The sequence below is a fragment of the Colletes gigas genome, unplaced genomic scaffold (genome assembly GCF_013123115.1).
Source record: "Colletes gigas isolate AHSC1104 unplaced genomic scaffold, ASM1312311v1 Colletes_gigas_Sc00006, whole genome shotgun sequence".
Lineage (NCBI taxonomy): Eukaryota > Metazoa > Arthropoda > Insecta > Hymenoptera > Colletidae > Colletes > Colletes gigas.
In genome coordinates this window covers 19752-46232 of record NW_025106635.1, presented here as the reverse complement: position 1 = coordinate 46232, position 26481 = coordinate 19752, and the positions used below count along the sequence as shown (strand labels likewise).

The 26481-nt window shown below is 44.4% G+C and overlaps 1 protein-coding gene across 1 annotated transcript; it reads right to left on the bottom strand.

The window, feature by feature from the left end:
• Window positions 1-56: 56 nt before the first annotated feature.
• On the bottom strand, window positions 57-25841 carry LOC122395570 (roundabout homolog 2-like). Its single transcript, XM_043393243.1, has 10 exons — window positions 24466-25841; window positions 17968-18276; window positions 7284-7437; window positions 7065-7195; window positions 6666-6932; window positions 5769-6577; window positions 5444-5674; window positions 5027-5365; window positions 2770-4909; window positions 57-2665 (listed from the first exon to the last, which is right to left on the bottom strand). The coding sequence occupies exons 1-10, from the start codon at window positions 24524-24526 to the stop codon at window positions 2487-2489; spliced, it is 4620 nt and encodes a 1539-aa protein (XP_043249178.1). The 5' UTR covers window positions 24527-25841; the 3' UTR covers window positions 57-2486.
• Window positions 25842-26481: the final 640 nt, after the last annotated feature.

Genomic DNA, 26481 nt, shown 5'->3' with positions numbered 1-26481 from the left:
TCATGATACGCGTGGGATCGAGAGTGGTATATAAATAATGGTAAATAAAAATGAAGATATGGGAAAAGAACTATCGCGTAAATAAATGCTTACGCGGCGTTTTATTTCTGTTAAACCTGGAGGAATTACGACGTTACGCGTTATATGATACAAATGGCGCCGCGAACCATCGTAAGAATTGTGCGAGGATGATAAACTATAAAAATAACGTATTACTTTTTTCTCGCAAATTAGTAGGATGGTTCGGCGTAAAGTGACGAAGGTTCGTTCTCTCGCGTAACGAAAATACCGTGAGCTCTCGACCTCGAACGGATTATTTTCAGTACCTAAGTATGTAACTACTATCGATTCATACCGTTCTTCCATACCATGAAGAATGAAGAAGTGCAACTCTCTATGTACAGATTTAGGGGCGTTCACTCTCCCGAAGAACCTACATATATGTATAGGTATTTCTCTAACGGCCACTTACGTCATTAATGTTGAACGAAGTTTGGCAAATTCAGCGTACAGTCGAAATATAGACCTATGTATGTATAATATATGGAGAGATAGTTGGGATATTGTTACGGTGAATGTTACTTAAAATATATATATATATATATATATATATATATATATATATATATATATATATATGTATGTTCTACGTGGCTATAGTTGACCGAATCGAGTTCTAGTCTAAACACGCTACAAAACCGAACTCCCTTATCAATTAATTAAATTTTTCACTTCTCGCCCGTCTGGATGGATTACACTTGTATCTATACACGCTACGGATTCATGAAAATTTCTTCATTTTGTTTAATTTATCTTCTTCGAACTTTTACACTCGTGGCTGATTTACAGTTTCATTTATCTTTATATTCTTTGACGAAATATTTCGGAATCGATAATTCCCTCCCGGCAGTGTTTTCGACGTCCGTCAGTCGCGTCGTTTCACGCCTAACCACATCGATAACCAACTACTGTTTCGCTAAATATGTAGTAACGACATCTAACCAGGCAATTATCCCTGTCGCTTTCCTTTTCTTCTTTAAAACGTTTTCCACTAATTACAAGAAATTTGAGCGATTATAGCGATTATAGCGGCGAGTGTCGTTGACTCGACTTGCTTGTTGCTTAACTTGTTGTTGTCATCCCGTTTACTTCGTTCGCGTATCGTTCGCTGGTGGGATTGATTCTTGGCTCGAGAACTCGTCGTCTCGCTACATCGAGAACACACTTAGTGATTTAAAGATTCTACGTTCGATCAGGTTCAATTTTCATACGATTTCGAAATTACTCGAACCTTTATCCGTGTGCGTATCTCGTTAAGCTGCCGTAATTCCGTTGGCGTTGGCTATCGTAAAAAAATGAACATTTGCCCGTCATTCGACGTTTCGTTACGATGAAACGAATCGAATCGAATCGAAGTCGAGGAAAGGGAGGGCGGGCGGGTCTGGTAGTACATATTTGCGAGGTTCGCGCCAAAAGACGTAAATCAGCGGTTACGGCTACTTAAACTCGACAGAAAGAACACTGCGCGTACAGCTTGTAAAACATTGTTCGATACGATGTTAATACTACTTACGTGTATAGTCGATCGCACGTATCGTTATAAAGAGGCGCGTTTTAGGAGATTCGCGCGTCAATTGTTTCTCTCTCTCTCTCTCTCTCTCTCTCTCTCTCTCTCTCTCTCTCTCTCTCTCTCTCTCTCTCTCTCTCTCTCTGTTTCGCGATAAACACATTGAGACTTTTCCTTAAAGTTTAGGAACGTTATATCGTTAAAAAGCAATATATGTACGGAACTTGGTGGCGAGAACGCATAATCTATTGAAAAATAAATGTCACGTTGGATCGAAGCTCTAACTAGCGCACGTCCACGCAGATCACCTATAATTGAAAACTCGTTGGCAAAAAACTATCTACACTTGGATGTTTCCAATGTTTTTAAACCCACACATTTTGTTCGTACGGTCCATCGTTTAAAACATTCTCGCTTCCCGACTTTCGCGCACTCTTCTCTTTTATCTCTATCCTTGTATCCTTTTTATTCGAGGGGGGAGGGCAGTGAGTGTGCCGAGTAAAAGAAAAGAATCTTTTATCGTATGATCGTGATAGGGGGTGGTGCGAATCGACCGATTAAAGTCTTAACCGAAGGAAAAAAAAGAAACAAAAGCACAATAGGAAGGGGGGAAGGGGGCAAGGGGGCAAGGGGGCAAGGGGGTTAGCGAAAAAGATAAAATTGTGAATAGAAGGTTTGAAAGTGTGTCGGAAAGGAGAGACGAAAGAAATGGGAATCGAAATGGAATCGGATGGTGGTACCGAGGTCAACGGTTCAACGTTGAAGATGTCGAGGACGCGATCGATAGGTACTTTGTAGTACACGCGTCCGCGATATTCGAGTATCGCAACAAAACGACTCTATTCGTTGCGATCGAAGTAAATTATTTCGACGTTAGAGGTTGTTCAGCAGCGATTCTCCGCTTTGAGAACACGTGATATCAGCCATCGCGAAGGTCGGCCGGCCGACTACACTCTGCTGGAGTACTCGAGTTGCCACCACCTACGAAGACATTGTTTAGCTTGTTGTACCTTTGACTGCCGGCACTGCTGACGGTATTCGATCCCGTGGAATTATGTTGAGGATAGCCGGCGATTCTCGAGAAGCTAGGCACTTTGTCTGACGGAAAAAGAAAGAGAGAGAGAGATAGAGTGAAAATAAGGTATATTTAAAAGAGAGAAGGTTGTATCGAAGAAAGTAGAAAAGGATATTGGTATGCTGACCTTTACCGCGGTTATGCCTCAACCTTTCTTGCGAGCTGATACTTCCGGATTGTCTGGTGGGAATACAAGAGTAATTGCTATCGCCGCTGCTGTAAGTGGGCGACGAGGTTCTAGCATTTCTTCTGCGTGGACTTCTACCGCTTCTGCTTCGAGAGCCGGCTTTGTCGTGTAAACAATTTGCCGACGTCGAAGTAAATTGATCGTTGTACTCGAGCGCGTTTTCGTAAAGGCAACTAGACTCGGAACAGGAGCAACAAATGTCCGAGTGCGCGTTCGAATCGCAGGACTTTCTATCCCAATCCTCGTTCTCGGGCTGATAAAGGTTCTCCGGTGGATAGGCGTCTTGATCGGTTCGTCGATAGATATCCTCGTTCGCGATCGATTGTTCGGAACGAGAATCGGTTCGGTTCACGCGACAATACGTGGAATCGTAGTCTTCCAACGGCGAGCCGTTCCGTTGGGCGTACAAAAGGGAACCGCTCTCGTATTCATTTTCTTGATTAGTCTTGTACTCGTAACGATCGAATCCTTGCGGAAGGGCTGGCAACGTCGGCGGCGGATTCGTTTGCGGCGGTAAACTGGTATATCTGCTTTGTGGATGAACGTTACCGGTTTGTTGAACGGAACCGTCGAACGGTTGTTGCTGTTGCTGACTCGAACCGTTCCAAACTGTTCCCGAGCCTCCTAAATTGTTTGCTGTTCTAACAGGTGGACTCGGTGGACTTTGAGAATTACCCGATCCGGGACCAGAGCCGCAACCTGATCCGGAACCGGACCCAGACCCAGACCCAGACCCAGACCCAGACCCAGACCCAGAACCAGAACCAGATCCGGAACCCGAATTGGAACTTAAACCCAAACCTAGTCCCAAAGCTAATCCAGAACCGGTCATCAGGTCTAAATCGTTTTGTCTGTTGATGCTTCTTTTCCCTAGATGCGGGCTAAATGCAGTTTGATATTGTTGCGATTGTTGCGATTGTTGCGATTGTTGCGATTGTTGCGATTGTTGTGGTTGCTGTTGCTGTTGCTGTTGCTGGTAATGGTGTTGATGTTGGTACTGATATTGAAGCTGCTGCTGCTGCTGCTGTTGTTGTTGTTGCTGTTGTTGTTGTTGATGATGATGATGGTGATGGTGGTGGTGGTACTGGTATTGATGTTGAGGTTGGTGTTGGTGTTGATGCTGATGGGAATGCGAATGCGTTCTGACCGAACCAAGCGATCCTTCGAACGAGGATGGATGCTCTGGCGGGGGCGGTATCATATCGCACCAATTCGGTGGTTGATTTTCACTGGGTAACGGCATTCTGTACTGATGAGTTCTTCTGTGCGGTTCCGCGGTATCGTCCGCATTGTAAACACTGCTGGCGTTGTCGCTGCACGGGGAAACGGTCGATTTGTTTCGGTCCAAATTGGAATCCAAACTCGAGTAGTCAGGCTTGAGACAGGAATCGCTCGAATTGGACTTTCGGCCGCTAGTTTCTATCGAGTCCGGACTACGGGTCGGCATACAAAGCGTGGTCGTGGCATAGGGCTCCGGCGGAGCCTGCAGTTGTTTTCTCGTGTTATAAAAGGTCGTTAAATTTACTTCGGCGTATTCCGAGCCCGTCATTCCGACGATTCCGGGTGGCAGTCCGATTTGATTCTGATTGCTAAGAAGCTTCGTCTCGCAGTCTTTGTCGGTGGCGGAAGCCTGAAGAGTATTGCTCGGTCTCCATCCGCGTTCCAGCCACAGAGTGTCTTTGTTCAATTGACAAATGTCGTTGGCTGTACCAACGGGAACGTTCAAATGTCCGAGTTGTTTGCTCATCGTTTGTCTCCGTCGTACGTAAAAAGCACCCAGCAAGGTGGCGATAACGGTCAACGCAACCGCTATCATCAAAATTAAAAACCAAGTTTCACCGACGACCGAAGCACTCCCTTGACTCGGATCTGTTCGCGGTGGCAACTGTGCGAGTTGTCCCGGATCCATGTTTAAAACGGTCGGTGCGGAAAACGGGCCGAGACCTTCGCGCGTTAATCCGGCGACGCGTGCCGTGTACAGACCACCGGTCGTGAAGGTGTTGATGATCACCGACGTCGTCGATGCGTTCAACGACATTTGACCCAAAATCTTGTTACTGCTGTTGCTCTTGATTTGAATCTGAAACGGAATAGGGATAATAGTATAGTAGCGCGCATATGCGATCGATCGATCGATCGATCGATCGATCGGTCGGTCGGTCGGTCGGTCGGTCGGTCGGTCGGAGGATCGTTTTACCTTGTATCCAATCAGCTGGCCGTTTTGCGTGCTTTTCGGCGGCGGAGACCAACGAACGAACGCCGAGGTGACGTTTATCATTCCAACGTGAACGTTTTCGGGCGCACCGGAGGGTACGTCCTCCAACGTGGTGGCCAACTTTACGTTACTCGGTCTCCCTTCGATGGTTTTGAAAAACGGAACTAGAAAGAACTCGTACCGCGTATACTTGTTTAGGTTGGTTAAAACGTAGCTGGTTGCGCCGGCATTCGGTACCGTAACCATTCGATATTCTGGTTTCTCGGACATTTGTCGGTACCTTATATAGAGACCCTCGACTAAATCGGCAGCTCCAAGAATCTAAAGTAAGAGGAGATGAAGTAACAAGACTCGCCTCGCGTCTATCGTAAACGTTTCGAAAGATTAATTTCTACTTACGTCCCATATGATCTTGACGCTGGTACTGCTCAAAGGTTGAACCTCCTTCAAGTAGAGAATCTCGCTGTTGAGTCGATCTCTAGCTCGAATCAGTTCGGTCTGTGGAATCGTTTGTTGGTCGAGGCTAGTCGTACGCGCAACGTCCGAAAGAGGACCGGGAAACGAAATACCATGACCGTTTCTAGCACGAACCAGGAACGCGTAACTCGTGTCAGGCTTCAGATTGGTTACCTTGCAAAGAAAAAGGTATCCGAACACGATGTATGTAGATAGTTGGTTGGTAGAGGCGATGGTGATTTGTTAAATAAGAGAGAGGTATGCTTACGGTGTAGATGTCGTCGGTAATTCCGGTCGCGGCAACGATCCAGCCGGTTTTTGGATTGGTCGCATAATATTCGACGGTGTAGTCGATTATCTTGCTAGCACCCTCGTGACCCGGACTCCACGTAAGCGTAACCGTGTTACTGGTAGCGTTCACTATTCTCGGTTTGCTCGGGTTTTCGGGTAAACTCGATACATCTGGCACCGCGATACCGGCCTGATGACTCGCTTCCGGGCTAACCGTCAAGCTCGCGGTCCACGACGCGTTCCCGGACTCGGACCAAGCGACGCAACTGTACACTCCGTTGTCGCTCGATTGAAGATTCTTTATCGAAAGCGTCCCGTTGCTCGCGACTGTCAATCGATCCCCGGCATCGACTCGCACCAATTGGTCGTCTTTGTACCAGCGGATCTTTGGTACCGGTCTTCCAAACGCGCGACACGGTAACCAAGTTTCACTTTTCGGAGCCAATGTCTGATTGGTCGCGCCTATCTCGATAATGGGTGGCGGGGCCTCTTCGACGGACGACACCTGAAGGAAAACGGTCGCCGTACTGGCACCGGCTTGGCTTATCGCGCTGCACACGTAGTGCCCCTCGTCTTTCCCGACGACTCCTCTCACGTGCAGGTTTCCCTCTTCCGTAACTTTATAACGTCCCTGATACTCGTTTCCAGGGAACATTAGTTCCTGAGAGCCTTCGCGCGTCCAAAAGACGGAAGGTTTAGGCGTACCGCGGGCCGCGCAGGAAAACGATACGTTCGATCCGATACCAGCCACCTCGTCCTTTGGAAAATTCGTGAACACTGGTCTCGCTAACGATCAAAAACAATCAGTGTGAAAAGATGTCTGGTGGTTCGATGGCACGAGAAACGCTCGCAAATTTTACCGATTCTTACTCACAATGTACCGTCAAAGTTGCGCTAGCCGATATCGCACCCACGCCGTTCTTAGCGTCGCAAATATACGTGCCCTGATCTTGCGACGTCGCTTTCTCTATACGCAAGCTCTTGTCGTCCAAAATATGCGCTCGGCCGATCGGCATTTTCCCGTAGTTTCGTCGCCAAAGTATCTCGGGTGGAGGATCGCCGCCTACGCGGCAAGCAAATTCAGCCGTCTGATCCGTTAGAATCGTTTGATTGCCGGGCGTCGATAAGAAGAACGGTTTCACTAACGAACCAATGAAAAATATTTTTAATATTTCCTCCTCCTCCTCCTCCTCCTCCTCCTCCTCCTCCTCCTCCTCCTCCTCGTCCACGCTCTCACAACGCCTGCACATACGTATACGTACAACTCTCTTACCGTGAACTGTCAAAGTTGCTACTGCGGATTCTTTTACGCCCACCATGTTCTCGGCAACGCACTGATACTTTCCCTGGTCCGTTTGTCTGACATCCGAGATCATCAAATTACCACCGTCTACCAAACTGATTCTACAACAGATTTCATTATCAGACATTTTGCCGCCATTTCGATATCGAAATTTTTGAAAATCTTATCGGAACGTGTTTCTATTCCTACCGTTTCGTAGCATCCAAATCTATCATGTGATCGTTCTTTTTCCAATGCAGCGTCGGTTCAGGATGACCCCGGGGTGGTCCGCACTCTAACAAAGCGGTCTCTCCAGCCGCGACTCTAGTATTTTGCGGTTCTGCTCGAAATTCGTCCCTTAGCACTGCAACAGAGACACGTTTGATGAAATATTACTAGCAACCGATCGATTAACATTTTTCCAAACGTATCACGTATCACCGCTCACCAAACCACGAGGAACGTTTTTATTTTTAGTAACTGCGAGATAGACTTTTTCAACGAGAAAAAGCTTACCAAGTATCCTATATCCTTTTCCTAAGCGATAAAGATCATTCGTGTCGGGGAATATGCGGTAACCAACAACCACCACCACCACCACCACCACCACCACCACCACCACCACCACCACCACCACCACGGTTGGAAAGAAAATTAGTGCGCGTTTAAAGTTACAAGAATGTTTCTAAAAGATGCGAATGGAAATACGGAATCAACTACATATTCCTTGAGAAATCGATGAGAAATCGATGAGAAAGGGAAGAGACGGGGAACGGGGAACGGGAAACGGGAAACGGGAAATTGGCCATCCGTTTCGCTACCGGTACTTTTTCTACAATAAAAATAATAGGAGCGTTCTTCTGGTCGTTTTCAGTTTCGTTGATAATAACATTGGGATTTTCATATAAAACTTGTACGGTTAAACATTTCTCAGGGTATCAAGTTATTAAGAGTGTTTGTTCGAAAATTTACTAATTTAGAAATTACTAATTTTTCATGTACGGTATAGTGTATGCGTGTACAAGTGGTAGTTGGTGATGCAATGTGCGAGGCGTGTTAATACCGGAACGTTTGTCATCAGAGTGGGTTTCGTTATTAGAACGAGGGTAAATCTTGAAACAGCAAGAGCAAATTCGTCCTATGTAGTCCTTTTTCTTTGATCTCTTCGGTCTCCGGTCGAATGATGAGTCACACGACTAGGCAGTCTATCGGCGAAGCCGTTCCGCTCTGTTTGCTCATCGTTAGCGTCGTGCAAACACAGTTGTAGCTCGTGTGTGTGGTAGGGTCTCGAACGAACGGCTTTTCATCATTACATTTTCAAAAGAAATTCCAAATCCTGGAATGCGAATACCTCGTTTAACTCTTCGACTCGCATCCATACAGTGTTTTATCCTCGAACAAAAGACCCCTGATCGAAACTAACCGATCGATCGTGCGTTGTAGGTATGCGTGTGCACACCGCCTATGTATTACTTACAGAGTATACGATAGGTGTTGAATACATGGGTTTATTATCAGCTCGTGTTAGTTGTCCTCTCTCCGTAATATTTCACTTTGTTCGATGTCTGCTTGCTTGATCGTTGCTACGCTTTTTACCAGCAACGAAATACGATAAGCGGCCTAATCTGAGGTCGATTTTCCTCTTTCTTTTTTTAACGAGACGACGACGACGACGACGACGACGACGACGACGACGACGACGACGACGACAACGGCTAGTAGGTACTTGAAAATCTTGGATCAAAGGGGGAGAGAGATGGGGCGAAAAAAGTGGGGGCTTGAAAAGGAAGAATAGGGGTGAAGCTGGTGCGTAGTCAAACAACCTCCAATTAACGGACGCTAGATCTGGAGCGAAAGAATTGAAGGGTTCTTGGATCTCCCGTCTCGCCCCTTTCGTCTTTTTTACCATTCTCACCCTTGTCGGGCGTAGACCCCCCCCCGGGGGTTTTCGCGAGCCGCAGGAACCAACTAATGAGAGCAGCAGCCGCGCGCCATGGCATGCTATGCCACGCTACGCCACGCCACGCCACGCCACGCCACGCCACGCCACGCCACGCCACGGCACAGCAGATTGCACGCGTGCACCCTTCGCGCGCTACGCGTCCATGGAACAGACAAACGGCTATGGCTGTTAGACCGTGCGGGAGTAGCACCATCTGCGCGAGACGAGTCCTTGAAAAACGGGATACCTCTTGTCGCAACACGGATACAGATCCAACGCAACAATAATATTCTTTAACTTTATCAACACTCGAAAGAATATTATTAATAATATTCCTATCGCCCAACGACTCGTTGCAAACTCTGTTTCTAGATAATACGAACTTATCGAAAAGTAGGTGTGCTCGAGTAAACATATAATAACGTGTTTCAGCTCCAGCGATAATAGTTGTTTCAACATCGTATCGTTGCATATACTATTGCAGTTTGTCGAACGTTGAAGAAAATGTGGTTAAACCGTGGAATGTTATCGCAATGCGAATCGTGCAACACACGTTCACTAACTCGCGCAAGAGTATTTGTATCGTTCTCGATAAATATGTACTTACTAACCAAAGAGCAACGCGAGAGTAAAAATAAAGGAATACGTAAGATGTAAAATCAAATACGCGTTTCGGTATCATGGTCCGAAAATAATAAACATTCGACACGACGAAGAGAAAGAAATGTTTGGAAGGTTCTTCGATTAAACGTAAGAATTCGATTGTTTCTCCTATAATGTACGAGTACTTACATGCACCTAGTTGCGTTTACAGTTCCAGTGGAATCGATTCGATGTAGTATTGATAAGAAGAAATCGTATGCGTGTAGGCGTTTGCGCGTCGACGATGTGTAAGAAACACACGCACACGCGCACAGAGAGGGAGTAAGAGAGAGAGAGAGAGAGGGATAAATTTCTGGCGTTAGTGTTCTCAGAGTACCATATTCGATATAATTAAAGTGCATAAATAAACACAATGGTACAAGGACCGGTTAGAAAGGGCGAGAAGCAGTGGCGCAGCAGTGGCGCAGCAGTGGCAGTGGCTACGTAGATGGGATACTCGCTCGGTAGGTAAGAGCATTGAATGCAAATGCCCACAGGGATATAATATCTCCGTATGGGTGTACGTTAGCCTGCTTACATGTTGCACGCTCGGCCGCTCGATGCCTTGCCGCGGGTTTTAACTGAACTGACCGCTGTCTGTGTACCCATATACATATACACACATATACGCATATATGCATATATACATATATATATACATATATATATATATATATATAGATGTGTAACTATACGGAGAGTAGGTATATCCGTATACGGGTGGTCGATCGCGAATCCATACAAAGGTAGCCGTAAAAGTAGCTACGAGTAGTTGGTACATTTATCGCGTGGCTCTCCAATTTCGATTTAGCCTGTGTACAAAGATCATTCTCTTTTATTCCAACCATATTATCTACTAAACGCACATTCTCGTTGACAAGAGCAAAAATGTTTACCAGGTTGTGGCCATTTGTATTTTAATCGGCTATTATTTATATCCAGCCGATCCATTTAGCTCGCGGATTAGACCGATCGATGATGCGAGCAATCTGCGTCCATCTTATATTCCTCTTGATTCTCTTATCGTTTATTTTCTTCGTTCGGTTTGTTACATTTATCTATGGGAATCGGAATAAACTGTTACTCGCGATACACGATGTACATGCGGGAACATTGAATCTGTTTCAAGCCGCGTCTACAGCGTTCGGATCGGTGGTATGACTCCGAATTGCTATAATCTAACATTTCTCTAATGTTATTCCTCCAATCGAATACACCGTGACTTTGGGACAGACTAGATGATCTAGAGAAAGGAATGCAGGCGATTGGTGTCAAAGTCTCTACTCTAGAGCAAAGTCTAATAATTTCAGCTCTTGTATGACGCGATGTTTCTGCTATTGGCCGAAACGGCGTGATTCGGCGTGATTCGGCTTGGCGCTGCTTGGCGCGGCTTGGCGCTGCTTGGCGCGGCTTGGCGCGGCTTGGCGCAGCATTCGGTCGCGTGACACGTGCTAATGAGAACCCATAGGCAAGAACTGCCAGAGCGTAAAAATCGTGGGGTCAGTCGGAGAGAAGCGAGTATACGTATACATACTCCCTGGCCATCTTCTCGTAGATGCACGCTACATTCTACTTACATCCATCTACCTATTAAAGTAGACACATACACGTAGAAAGAGTCGCATTGGAAAGTGAGTCAACGATCAGCATACTAGGATAAAATACCAAGACGCATATAAATTTCACAACGATGATAAATTTATTAAGGATTTTTAGTAGGTAACGCGATAAGTTTATCCTGTGCTTTAGGCGGTTAAGAGTGGCTATGTTGTCGCAGGAATTGTCGGCGCACCAGAGTCGCTGCGACGCGCCAGTCTGGTCCGGTATGCCCACGGATTCGATATAAATAGACGCGAGCGTGCGGCGTTCGTTCCCCCGTGCGACTACTATTCGATAGGCAACCATTGCTGTGGATGGTCAAAGTTGCCTTCTAGTCGAGCAGTTCAACACTTATCTATCTACGCGTGCGATACGGGTACGATACGTACATCTTACATGTATCCATATTATATGTATAGGGCACACGTTAACGCATCTTTCGTTTCGTTTCGTTTCGTTTCGTTTTTTTACTCTTCATTTTTCACTCTCTCATCTACTATTAATAGAGTTGTACTTTGCAGTTGTTGCTTTTCTTTCTTTCTTTCTTTCTTTCTTCCCTTCTTTTTTTCTTTACAGTTTGTTAATAATTACCTAATCTTCGCATCGTATAATCATCGCTTTGCGTTTGTGTTTGTCGAAAGTCGCGTCAAGGAACACGGGAGCGCAGCAGATTCGATTTATCCGTCGTATTTTAATTCACGAAATTCCGTTAACACGCAGACCGTCTGTACCTTGGTAAAATATGCGTTACATAGGGTGTATCCTATGTACGTATGTATACCTCCTACCTATACGATGATACCATAGACTGTTCGCTTACCATTTAAATTACATTGTTTCTGTCTGGTTTATGTCGTATCGAGTCTCTGATTCCCCTAAACCGGACACGAGCGGTGTAACTCACGCCATCCATACGCTCCTTCTTGGTCTTACACTCGACATTTCCCTTGACTTTTTCTCTTCAACTGCTCTCTACGTTCGGATATCCTTCTTTCTTTTTCGCATCGTTTCGTTTCGTTTCGTTTCGTTTCGTTTCGTTTCGTTACGTTCAGCTTACAAACGACGGATGAGCAATCCTCGCTTTCCGATATACGTGTCTCCCCCCCCTCCACATGCACACGCGCACACACACATACACACTAGAATGTCCGCTAATTCGACGGATCGAAAAGGAAAGATCCGAAAACAAGTATTCGAATAGCCCGTTTAGAGTAAGCAGCTCGATTTCGCGATCGGGGCGAAGCTTTTAAATAAAAAGATCAATCTGATTGTTGTCTTTCGAAAAATATTCGTCGTGAAAGGTACGCGATGAGCCAAAGAGAAAAGGAAGGATGGTGGTGGTGGTGGTGGTGGTGGTGGTGAGAACGGTATACGATGGAACGAGATCAGGGAGGGTTGGAAGTGACTCTCCTCCCCGTTCAGGCATCGTCGCAAGGGTACTCGATTACTCAATTAAACCGTAGTGTCGGTAGGCGTGGCAGTTGGACGTACTCACGCACATATATCACCGTGGAACATCGCGCACTAGACAGAAACGAGATTTGTACGTGGTGCATACGCGAACGGAGAAATAAATGCGCTTACCGCATACTCCCTCAATGATATCTGCTATACTGTGTTTACCTAGAACGCCGTCTTCGTTTTTCTTCCATGAAACTACTAGAAAATCAATATACGATCGGGAGAAGAAAGAGTTTCGAATCGATCGTTCGTTTAAAAGTTTTTTGCCGTTTACATGGAATCGTCGCGAAAACCATGCATGGTATTAAAAGGTATTGTTTTGCAAAAAAATGTTGTATCGATGGTGAAGAAAATTAGAAAAATTAGAAAAAATTGCACAGTGTCGTTAAAAGATGTTAGTGTTGAAACTGAACGAAAATGCGAATACGAATGCGAATGCGAATGCGATATAGGAATGCTAATGCGTATGCGAATACGAATATGAATGAGTACACGGCTGTTCGATATCTATCGTTGCTCGTAGATTGCATCTTGCGATAAACGTTTGTATGCGCCGCGACCCTCAGACTATGTCTTGCAAACTTGGCTGTCCACGCCGGAAATACCTACTATGTACTTAGGTACACCATTGGGATTGAATGGAGCCGTTGTTTCGACAGCGTTTGTTCCTTACTGCACGGCACGGCCAGACTCGTCGAAAGAGTTGGTTGCGAAAGGAATAACTTCCTATCGATCCTATTCACTACATATTTTCTCTTACTCGACGGGGACCGATAAACTTTCATTCTTTTATTCGTAAATTAAAGCCTGTAAATAAGTAACTTGGTTACAACGTTGTAACCACCGATGTAGGTACTTACTCGCGTCACCCATCCCGATCACTGCTTATTTTTTAACTCTGCTGGCTTTCATTCAAGCCGAAGGTGGTCGTTTCGAGTATACGTATATTATACAGTTCACATAGGACGGATGTTTATAGAAATTGTTGTACAGAAAGTACAAGAGAATACGTGTATGGGTTCATATGCACGTGGTTGCCGGCGACAAGTTGACCAGCGATCAGGATCAAGTCAGTCTCGGCGCTGCGCTGCGCCGCGCCGCGCCGCGCCGCGCCGCGTCGCCCGGCGTTCGACGTTCGGCGCCCGGCGCCGCGGTGCGCTGCGCCGGCGACCAGATGCGTACGAATCCATATTGTATTCTCTTGTAGCTTGTACCTTAGTCGCGTCGTCGGCGACTGGTCGGCAGCGTGACTTGCCCGACATTGCATAACGGGTCTTAACAGTGCCACCGATTCCTAACGCAACCACTCTTACCACGCACAATTGCAAACAAAAAAAGATAAAAATATACCATCTTATACTTTGCGATTATAGTTTGCGATTATCGATGCTGTTTTTCTATGCTCTGTAGAAATTTGTGCGTAGAGGAACCAAGAATATTTAAGTAAATTTCTTCTTATAATCTTCTTATAATATACATATAATCTGTACGTCTGTAGAGTTTTAGCCGCGTTCGTGGAGCATGCACATTTTCTGATACGTCCATGGACAAAACTATATGTTTCTCTTCGGAATGCGAGGAAGAATGGGAACGGAAGTTGGATTGCTGTACGTATACATACATATACATATGTAGTATATACGATGTGAAAAGGTCTCGTTCTTTTGTATTTAATAGGAACAAAGGGTACTACTTGAATCTAGTCCTATGAAACGAACACGAGGTTGATTAAACATTTAACACAAGCAAGATATTGGCTAGTATAATATATTAGTATTATTTTTCATCTCTCGAGATGCATATTATTCAACAGGATAATGTTTAAAAAAGTAATGGTAATGGTAAGATAGAGTAGCTACGCTCGTGCACACAGAAAGAGAAAGACACGGGTCAGAGTTGGTGGTTTCCTTTCATACTGTATAATAACGCGCGAACCAACTATCATATATGTATGCAAGTACGTACATAGATACGTAAGCATTAAACGGAAAACGACTACACCTACGTATCGGTTGACCGTTGTTGTCTTTCTTTGTCGAATGCGAATAAGTGGAAACGTTTATTGTGTCGGTAGTTTGTACGAAGAAATCCGTTGGTATAGAGCAACATCATTGCGTCGTGGTCGTGGTCGTGGTCGTCTTCGTTTTCGTCATCCTCCATTGGGATTAAAAGCTATAACGCCTTTGTCTTTTCTCTCTGTTCGGTCTAGATCCGTCTCATTCTATGCACCCCTCGGTCTCTTAACTCGTCTAACCCTCGGGCTCCCATTTTCTTCCTCTCTTTTCCTCTAAAAGCCATGCGAAGTAACCCTGGCACAGCCCAGCGGTGTACTATGCCGTCCAGCTAATCGATACGCGGTGGATGGAGCGAACGAGGGACCCGAATGGGCTCCCGGATAGCTGAGGGTTCAAAGTAAACGATGGATAGGTGTTATTTGGCAGAGGAGAGAATCGAAGAAAAGAGAAACGCCGGATTGGTACCCAAGCAACTCGAATCTGTCCAACCAATTCAACACACATTCTCCTCGACTCGTATTATCTTCCGATAGTCTACGGAAAAATTAGCCGACGAATCTTAATCGATTCCATTTCAAGCGGTTTACAATTTATCATTTTTCATTCTCATATTTCTGTAATATTCGGTTCGCGATGCGGTTCGCGATGCGGTTCGCGATGCGGTTCTCTCTGCTTCCAACTAAATACGTACATGGATTACAATGCCAGAGAATAATCCTTGTACATACTTTTCTTTTTACTTTTACGTCTGATGTATTTCCTCTCACTATTTTTCACTTACGATCTTTCTTTCCTCTTTCCTCTTTCCTCTTTCTTTTTCTTCTTTTTTCTACTTTTTTTATTCTCAACGAGGTTATTTCGGTACAAGTTGGTCGTGGAACGGCGTGCCCGTTGCACAAAGGCTTATTCATAGTAGTCGGCCATAACTGCCGTTTGAGTCTACCGCCATTGCTATCGCCATCTTTACCGACAAGTCGATCACAGTACGAACGACAAGTATTAACAGAGTAGCGAAGATGAACGGTAAATATGTACCGCGTAACAAGAACGCGATAACTAGAAACGTGTGTGAAACGTAAACACGTCTAGTTTTCGGAAGGTGTTTCGGAACGTGTATGTAGTTGTACCGAAACACGCGATTAAATCGCACGATCTTTATCTGTTGCGCGCCAATACTTCTTCTTCACGAAAAAAGGGAAAAATCTAATCGGATAGATAGAAGAACCATGAACCATGAACCATGAACCATGAAAATGCGATGAAAAAGGAGACATACGCGCATACATACGTATAGGGAAGAGGACGTAACGCGGCTCGTCGCGTCCTATGGAAATAATGCAAATAATTCAACCTCGGTCGAGTAAAACGTAGTTTTTCTTAACAAACTACAAAGACGATAAGTGGAAAAAGGAAAATATTAATTATAAAATACGATTTAAATATCAGGTATACGAGATTGTTAATTTCGAGAAAATACGAGTAGGATAAAAAAGGTGAGGAAAGCATGATGATCGTCGAGAAACGTCGCGGCAAACGATAGGCTTGTCGGGAAATCGACTACCGTTTCGGTCGACATTTCCATTTTTTCACCAATTACCAAACGAATAATCGTCGGAGATGATTTTATTGAACAGTGTGTTTATAGGAATGCGTGTACATGTGATAAGCCAGATAGAGAGAGGTATAGATATTGGGTTAATACGCACGATGGCAAGGTATACATACATATATCCGCATCGCGTCGCGCAACACAGCACCATGTTGGCCGAGCATACGCTCCACGTAGATACAGCTCCGTATCGATTTCTATTCTCCTTCGCTTCCCCCTTCTCGTCTCACTCTTCCTCACACATACCATAGGCATAGGTGTGTATGGGTGTATAGGTAGGTGTAGTCGCGCGCGAGCGCGAGCGCGAGCGCGTATATCGCAGGGATAGGCGGCAAAATTCGGACCAATGCTCTTTCCGTCCGTTTCATTCATTTCATTCTCTTACAGTACCTACATTCTTTTTTCCTCTTCGATCTTCCTCCCAGCATATTTCTCTTTTCCTTAACGATTTTTCATATATCTGCAATATTCCATCGCGACATAACCATTTCCTCGACTATTGGTTCTTGGGCTCGTGCGGCCGTCGTCGACACGACCGACAGCTTTGCAATTAAAAAACCCGCTGGCCGAATTTCAAAGGCGTGCGATACGCGTATATCGGTGTAACGGCTACCAACGCAAACTAAAAACTCTTATTCTTCGTGAAAGTTTTACAAGTGGGTCGGTGAAGCTTTCCTGATAAAAGCGACTCCATGTAATACTTACAACTATATCGGAACAATAAACTGCTATATCGAAACAGAAATCGCGATCGCGAGTATACGGAGCGTTTGTTCGGCCAACCCTGGGAAACATTTTAATGGGAGATTCTAGAGAGGGAAATTAGACGAAAATGAAGAATATCAATTTCTTGACCGTGGCTTCGTTAAACAGTTATTAAAAAATATCAAATCATTCGGGAAAAAATTGTGTTTGGTCGCGAAGATCAATTAGAATCATTTTTGGTGAATACACATACCCCCGAAATGAGAAAAAATATTCAGTACGGGCGGAACTTTAAACGTGAAATCTGGCGGTCCTGATCCCGATTGGGACTACCACTGGGGAAGGATCAGAGATCGGTATTAAGTAAACGTTATAATAATATATACATTATATGATTAAATATCTGAATAATAAAATAACTTTTGATCGCGACGTTCTATTAAAATCGCACATTATGTAAAATTTGTGAAAAGGCATACCGTGTTAAAAATTCGAATCGAACCGATCGATTCGTTAAGATGATGCGTAGGTAGGTGTGCTTAACGTTGAAGAGAGTTCGCATCTCTCTGTTCTCGGTGTGCTACTCCAGCGGGAATATCGATCGGCCCTAAACAAACTCGGCTCCGTTTGCCCGAACGTGGTTTACTCGTTTCCCATTTTGTACGAATGAAAAGTAGTTCGACTTGCGGTATGGATAGAATGCGTGCATACCGTCCGTATCGTAGAGCGAATCTATCTACGTATACCAGAGTCGGTTCGTTAAATCGTGGATTCGAGTTTTTAGTCGATCGGCGAATCGTCAGTTACACGCTCGGCACTTGTGGTGTTTATTTCGCGAAACATCGTGCCCGGATCGAAGGATTCAAGCAGTGAAATAGAGTAACAGATAAATAAAGTAATAGGTTGGGTTGGTTAGCTTACCTGCAACAGTGAGGGTAGCGTTTCGACTCGGAACGGAGCCAGCTTGATTCCTCGCAACGCACCAATAAACTCCGCCATCTTGCTCCTTTTTTCCGTGCATCACCCGTAAGAAGAAAAGAGAGCCCGTAGGAAGAAGAACACGACGGGATTTGAGATCTGCCGGTGACGTTTGAACCAGTTCGCCGTCCTTGTACCATTCGATCACTGGTTGGGGTTTACCTTCCGCCTTGCAATTCAACGTTACCGGTTCGTGCTTCGCCACAATTATATCCGACGGATGTTCCGTTATGCGCGGTGATCTCAATTGCCCTGAAAAAATAATTCCAAGCGATTCGTATCTCGAGTATGATCATAGCCATTGTGGGAAGATATGTAGTAGCTGCGCTACGGGCTCCTCCGATACGATTTTACTTTACGTCTCTATCTTTAAATTTCTCTTTATTTTAATTTCATTTCCGTTTCGTACTTAACCTTTTGCGCGCGACTTTGTTTGCGAATATGTACTAGGTATACATATACACCTCCTACATGTTCTATGCCACGATTCTACGTTGTACCATATAGCCATTTTTAGATGTTTGAGTACGCGGCGGCGACGAAGATAGACGCGCCGGCGACATAAACAGCTTCAGTGTTCGCGCTCGGACGCCAAGGTATTTCAACTATTCCGATATAGCTATGGGGATTGTGGAATGGGTATAGGTATAGGTGGTACGACCGATAAACCACGATTGTCTACGATCGCTTCGCGCAGTCTGCAAATCCCATTCGGACTCGGACGTCCGAAGCAAAAGCACTCGAGAAATGTTTCGCGTCTGTAAGAACGTAGATATAGCTACTCGGCATTCCGAACGGTGCGTGCGCATATATGTAGAGTATTTCCAACGAATATTCTATACTTTCGTAGGTAAATCGATCGACGAAACTTGCTCGAGAATCCGAGGATAGAGAGAGAGAGAGAGAGAGAGAGAGAGAGAGAGAGAGAGAGAGAGAGAGCGAGCATGTGTTTCGTTCAATGGAGAGAGTTCGTTCTGTCTCTCTATTTAATGTTTTAGGCATCCTCTAAAATACATATCTCCCATGATCTTTCGTTGAGAGAGATGGAGAAAACTGAACGCGCACACGTATCCATACAGTTTTCTTTTGTGCTCCCGACTCAGCGCTCAGAAACAATAGACGCTGTGGCTAAATTAAAATCGCCTCCGGAGTTTTCATATTTCGCTGTTGAACAGACTCGGCAAGCTCGGACGAACGCGCTGTTCTTGCGCTCCGTAGGCCCGAGGCATCCTCGTTTCATTTCAGTCCTAACCTCCTCCGAATCAAGCTATCTCGGCAACCAGCTTTCCCAACTCGCCTTGTCACTCTCGTTCCTTTTGTATTCCATCATATTCACTGCTTGTACCGTTTCTTCGCTCAGTGATTCTTGTATTTTGGCCTCCTTCGTTCGCTCATTAAACTTCTTCTTCTTCCTTACAATTCTGTTCCACTTTCTATTAAACGGCGCTATTCCGGTTTCATCGAACGTGTCCGGAACAGAAATATTTGAAATAAAACAAACCTTTCTTTATCCCATTTAATAAATATTATTTTTCACGGGCAAACGAGAATGCTTAACGCGTTTAAAGTCGAGCAGAGCAGTGTATCTTTGTTGCAGCCTGAAGCCTTGTGGTCACAGTGAAAGCGTCACAGTCGAGCGTACTTACTGGCTATCGCTTACAGTTTAACCGCGGCCCTAAGTTCCGTCAGCCACGTCTACGTTGAAAAGCCAAAGAGCGCGCGGCCTCTTAACTTTACCGCTCTCGGTTCCTCATTGTCACACTTTGCGCCAAACAATTACATATACGCTATATATTCGATTCGATAAGTCTTACAACGTATTTCGAATTTTCCTCTAAAATAAAAATAAATAGCTATACCGCTACACGCGTCGTACAGTGTGTTTTGCGATAATCGTAGTGTTTTGTAGATTGTTTGCATGCTGCCGTAGACGAGATACCGTCTGAGATCATACATACTTGATTTTTCGATCGTTAATTTCAAAACAGCGAATAGAAGATAAAGATAATACAGCGAGATTAAAGAAGCGTAGAAAGCTCGAATGCACGATGACTTGGCATACGGCTTCGCGATTGCGACGCGAGTATTGATTTGCCGCTGTTGCTTCGACTCTGTTGGTTGGTTCTGCTGGTTCCGCTGCCCTTAGTGGCTGGCTCTACCAGTTCTGCCGTTTTCTCCTTCCTCTTCTTTTCTATTTTCTTTCCCTTTGCTTGAATCTCTTATCCTTGGTTTCTTTGCTTTCTTTTACTATCCTTTAAACTTGTCTACTGTTCTTTCCTCGCTGCTTCCCAAATGTATTCTCTTCTTTCTTTCTTCTCTACCGCACGCACGTTATTCCCATGCATTTTCCCTATATTCGTCTTAGCCCGGACGATACTACCTACTCCTCGATAACGATCCAACAATAATAGATCCGACCTAAGGAATAATTAACGTCGATAGAAATACCACGTGTACGATTTCCTTGGACGAGTTCTCGATTCTCCTTTACGAAAGTTCGAAACGACAAAGCACGGAATATGGAAACGAGAGACGGAATATACACAAGTACACGTATATTTAAACAGTTTAAGAATGTGTACGAAGGTCGAAGGAACCAGAAACGAATGGAAAGAACAGCGCGAAGGAGAACCGAGTACAGTTCCAAGAGTACATACATATTACGAACTACCAAACTGCATTTGGCGAGTTTCCAAAAGCATACCACAGCAAACCGTCGCGAGAATCGTCCTATTCTAAAACCATTATCGTGCCGTGGACTATCATTTTCACTCTCTGACTCTGAAAATGTGGTTTCTTCGTCACTATTTATAATCGATTAGCACGCAATACAACCGTCCATAACTAACGCAACTGTTTCGCGCAAATATTCCGAGCCGACTACGGTTTGAAAAATCAACCAAGGATCACGCGGATCGTGTCTCGATCTGCTACCGTTCGATCTTTCTAGCTACGGAAACGATCATGGTATCTTTCGATCTTTACGTTATAATATGTATACTCTTGTCATTGTTTCTTTACATGTATACTAACACCAAGTGTATGCGTAGACAAACGTGCTTACGAGTTCCTTCCGCAAACTATACGTTGCATATGCAACACAAGTAATTGACAACTGGATGAAGGGAGACGGGAGACGGGGGACGGGGGACAGGGGACAGGGGAAAGGGAGAAGGAAGGGGGATGGAGAGAGTGAGAAAGAAACGGTGGAAGAAAGAAGGGGAAATGGGAGGGACCACGGAGAAAGGAACAGTTTCATTACATTCTATCCCTAAGAAGGATATTCCTGTAAGAGGGGAAGGTAGAAGACGAAACGGGAATAACCATTGAATTCCTTGAGACGTAGGGGAAACATAAGACGCACAGAACCCTCGAATAGGGTTCGACCGACACACCCTGCTAGTTCTTTCCCAGCAGGACTGTCCAAACTCGTATACAGTAAAAATAAAATAAAAACGATCGCAACGTATCGAGGGCAGCTTTCCGTAAATCGGAAAAAATCGATCATTTATTTCTATTTCTGCTTCGACTAATTTTTTCCTTTACTTTTATTTCTCCTCTTTATTTGTCTCGGGCTATAGACTTGACCAAAAATAGCTATACCTAACGGAGGAATCCTTACTTAGCGTGCTCTCTCTCTCTCTCTCTCTCTCTCTCTCTCTCTCTCTCTCTCTCTCTCTCACTCTCCCTCCCTCCCTCCCTCATCCCCCTTCTTTCGCTCACTCTCTCTCTCTCTCTCTCTCCCGAGCTCAGGAGAAATTGTCTTGCGAACGGAGGCTATCGATCGTCCAGTTTCACCCCTGCGAGTGCCGCGCACAGCACTGCACGATGTCGGTATGGTACGATACCATACGCCACAACGTGGCATCCTAGTCGAATTTTCTGACAAAGAAGGAGAAAGATGATCGCCGACAGATGTGGAATTTAAAAACATTTTACGATCTTTCTTTTGTTCGTTTGTAACTTCTTTTCTCCTCGATGAAAGATACTATCGCTTTAACCGTTAAAACATTTGTACAAAGAGTCGATCAACAATAAAAAAAAGCATCCTCGATACTGAAATAAATCTCCGATATACCGATATTTGCGTTTCGTAATGAACTGTGAGAAACCTGCTAATAAATTGATAGAATATTAATACGATCGACGTTAGAACCGAGTCCAATTTACCAAAAATGGAAATGTACAAATAATCTGTAACGAATTTGAAACAAAGCTAGGTATTTACTACTTGTTTTATTCTTTCAATATATGATTCTTTAATTCGTTGATTCTACTAACGAAAAGTGTGTAGAATTTTTTTTATTTTTCTATTTCTTTACATAGAAATATAGATCCAATGTTTATCCCACGATATGGTAGAATCTATTCATTCGAGTTTCAATGAAAGTGTTTCCTTGTTGGTGGTTGATCGAATATTATTGCAGAGTTTCGTAAAAAAATTTCATCGAAACAGTACAACGAAAGAGAGTTTAGTGCATTTTACTCGTATTGTTTGTAATCGAACGAGGCTTTTTTAAATAAATTTAACTCGAAGCATTCTAGAAGCACATACACAGACATGCCCGCTTCATTGCACAGCATCGCATATAACCTAATAGTTTCGTTTAACGTCGGCCAAACTCGGTTATCTTCGCAAGACTTTCCATCCACGAAAATAGACCAACCAATGTCTAACGGCCGTTTGTGCTTTTTCCCCAAGGGACAACCAACTCGAAGTTTCTCCCGAGAGGACCGAATGTTTACGATTTTCAATTTTATGCAACCTAACATTCATAACGATCATGTTCTCTTGCATCTTCCGTTTACTAAGATGGCCTCCAAGTTACAGCAATGGTAGTATTTAAACGGATTACTAATATTTTTTATAATTTTCTATCACGCGTAGTAACTACACCTTCAATTACATATCACACTGTACAAACGGACAAATCTCAGTTATCTTAGCGCTATACATATTACTTGCTAACGCGAGCGCATGTGTATCTACGTATTCTTTTTCTCGCAGAAATACACACGCACACATTTCTTTTAACATCAAGACGCATATATTGTTTTTCTGATATTAAAAAGTGTACAACAATGTACGGAAGCATCTTTAACTCCCGTTTCAATAACATACATACATATTCAAAATTTCAATGACTAGAGCGAATACTTAATAAGGTAAAGTGCACTAATGGATGTTTTGTAGACGTTTATCGCGTGCTTGTTCGATTTAAAGATAGAAAAAATAAGATGTATCGGTTATTCTATTTGACGTATTACAAGTATGTACCTATGCATTACAAGGTTTGCATTCGCTGAAAGACATCAACATAACGTATACATCCACCGACGTTTCTTTCTTTCTTCGTTTTTTTTTGTTGAACATTTTTATCCCGAATGACGAGGAATCGTTGACTCCAGGCGGTTCGATTAGTTTCTTTTCGTTAAACTTGTCGCTAATGATCCCGCCGCTGTCGATGTTAAATGGAGACAGAAAAAAAAGAAGAAATGTTAAGTACTTGATGATGGTATCGTTCTATTTTCAATGAAAATAATGCGGTAAATTGACACATTCTCGTACTTTTCAAGTTATAGAAGAATAAACGACGATATCCTTTGAATCGTCGCAAGCTAACACAGCCTTGTTTCTTCTCTGTTTATTGTAGAGAGACCAGGGAATTAAACGTCGAGGAACCAATTTTCACAACCGTGTACATTCGTGTAAACGTAAGTATGTAATATTTAACTGTTTCTTAGACAACGTGTCACTTTTTAAGCGAACAACGTCGATAAATAACAAGTTTGGTTGTTATTGCTGTTAATCGCTGTTGTCCTGACTGTACATATACGATTTTTGTCTTCAAGTCCGTACCAACGAGTTCAGCTCGCGAACGGAAGATTCATTGTTACGATAGTTGGAACCGTACGCGTCAGTTTATTCGTTGTCGCTTATATCCGTTCGTGGGACTCGTTTACGGTAAACCTCGAACGTATCGATTAATCGGGGGGAAAAAATACCCTATTGCGGCTGTTCCATAAAAGATAAAAATAAAATATTGCAAGACGACTGTCGGTAAAACCGACAATGGCCAATGTCGCTAATCGATGTCGCTATCATCCAGTTATTAAAAAGCAAATGAAACGTAATCGCCGGTTTCTTTGTCGCTTTATGTCAGTCAGCTGTCTATAGCGATTAGGGTAGAGAGAACAGAGGAAGGAGAGAATAAAGATGATGGAAGAACGGGGAAAGAAAGAAAGAAAGAAAGAAAGAAAGAGCAGAATCGTCGATGGAAGGAGGGAAGGAAGGTTGAAAGTTTCGATGTTAGTCGAAACGTGGTAAGGAGCGTTAGGAAATGAAAGGCAGAGAGAGAGAGTGAGAGAGTGTGAGAGAGAGAGAGAGAGAGAGAGAGAGAGAGAGAGAGAGAGAGAGAGAGAGAGAGAGCGTGTACTTACCATGAACCATAAGGGCGAAAACTGCTATCGCGATCAAGTTTCTTAGCCACTCGTTGCGCATTTTTCTTTCCGCTATCCAAAGATTCCGGGATGTCGTGAATCACGAACGAGACCCTTTTCGATTATTTGTAATTGGATGTTATCGCATGTTGTCGAAGATTGATGGAAAGTTGCTCGGCCAAGACCAAATAAGGGTTAACGGAATGAAAGAAAGCACGCACGTCGAGGATGCCGGTGGTGAGGTTAAACCGGTAAGAGCGAGCACTCGCGAGAGGATTCTCCTTTCGAGTTTGGAGCACAGCAGAGTAGCTTTCCAGGCGAGAGGCGTATCTTTCGGGGTGACACTCGCGAGCGCCTCATTTCCATGCCATTACACGTTACCACAAACTACACGTACGTATGTACAAGACACGCGCACCCATACCTACATCATACCGAATACATAGCCACCCACGCGCACGCACCACCTACATGCCACCGTGTGTACGTAGAATAGGTACGCGTGTATGCGTACACGTTTCACTATGTATTCGCGTATATTCTCGCGTAAAGTAATGTAGCGTCAATGCACTGGCTGTCGGCCAATCACCACCAATCCCATTCTTATCGGACAAAACTGACGACGAGCGCTTTTGTAAGACGAACTTCTGACATCGCCGAGCCCTGGCCGCGCGCACGCACGCACGCACGCAGGCATCCACGCACACGCACCGCGCACCAACACCCGCCTCTACGTATTCGAAATAACGTTTATACGCGCGTGTAGAAAAGTACGCGCACGACCAGAACACGCATACATGCACGTAGGCACATATCGATAGGAGGAAGAAGACGGCGGGCGGAGATCAGCACCAACGCACCGAACGACGTCCTGCTTCTAGCAGCATACTTTCATCCTCTTTACCAACGAACACTGGCTATTCTAATTTTTTCATCGATCCAAGCCGCGCGTCCTCATTGCCACCGACAAACGTAACTACGACCACTGCTGACTCGAGGCGGTTAATACGTTTTGCAATCTACGCCTGTATCTGTCGGTCTCGTTTTCTTTCTTATACCGTCGAGTCAGTAATCGGGCCATCGGTTCTTCCGTTTCTTCGTACAACAGCATTTCTTCGAAAATCGATCGCTTGCTGACCGATCGTTACGATACGAGTCGCTTCTCGGTTTATCCAACGAAAGCTATTCCTACTTGTCCTTGTAATTGCCATTTTTTTCTATCAACCAACACACTTTTATTATCGTAAATAATAGGAGGATCGTGAGTGCGTGCCTGCCTGCCTGCCTGCCTGCCTGCTTGCCTGCCTGCGTGCCTCTGCAATCGAATATAAATGAAATTTTAACCAAACGACCGTTCCACCATCGTCAAGTCCGACCAACGCGACGGTCAAGTCACGACTGTGGGTGCAGCTATTCTTTTCGAACACCACGCGGCCCTTCGGTTACGTTCGAGTATCCTCGTTCGTTCTCGGCTTTGCTTCGGCTACGCTTCGGCTACGCTTCGGCTACGCTTCGGCTACGCTTCGACTTTGCTTCGGCTACGCTTCAACTTCGGTTCGGCTTTCGGCGGCCCAAGTCGAGTCGGACTCGGCCTCGGCCTCGGTCTCGGTCTCGGTCTCGGTCTCGGTCTCACAATGAACTTCTAAAAAATGACGAGCATTTTATTCCAAATCCATTGGTATGAGATTTTTTAAAATCGCCTTCTACAGTTTTGCAGATTTTGATGATTTACATCTTGCGCGCACATCCATTATGGTAGTAGCCGTTCTAACTTTGATTTAGTGGGAGCCTACAGTGCTCGCGCTGTCAAGTGGTTTCTAATTAAAAGAGACGATTACGTAGAGAAATAGAGAAATAATGAAAAGCGAACGCGAGCTTTTCGATACGAAAGGTATCTCGATGTAGCAGCCAATTTAAAAGAGAATGTACAAGACAACAATAATAGGGTAGGGAAACGGGAGGGAAAATACGTATGAAGGGAATAAAGAGAAGATACACAGCCATGTCCACTCCTGA

Coding starts and splice junctions, on each gene's coding strand:
- LOC122395570 (XM_043393243.1), bottom strand. CDS start 24,526: ATGCGCAACGAGTGGCTAAGAAACTTGATCGCGATAGCAGTTTTCGCC. Junction 7,438..17,967: donor CGCTACCCTCACTGTTGCAG/GTAAGCTAACCA, acceptor TCTCTGTTGCAG/TGCTAAGGGACGAATTTCGA. Junction 2,666..2,769: donor GAGGCATAACCGCGGTAAAG/GTCAGCATACCA, acceptor TTTTTCCGTCAG/ACAAAGTGCCTAGCTTCTCG.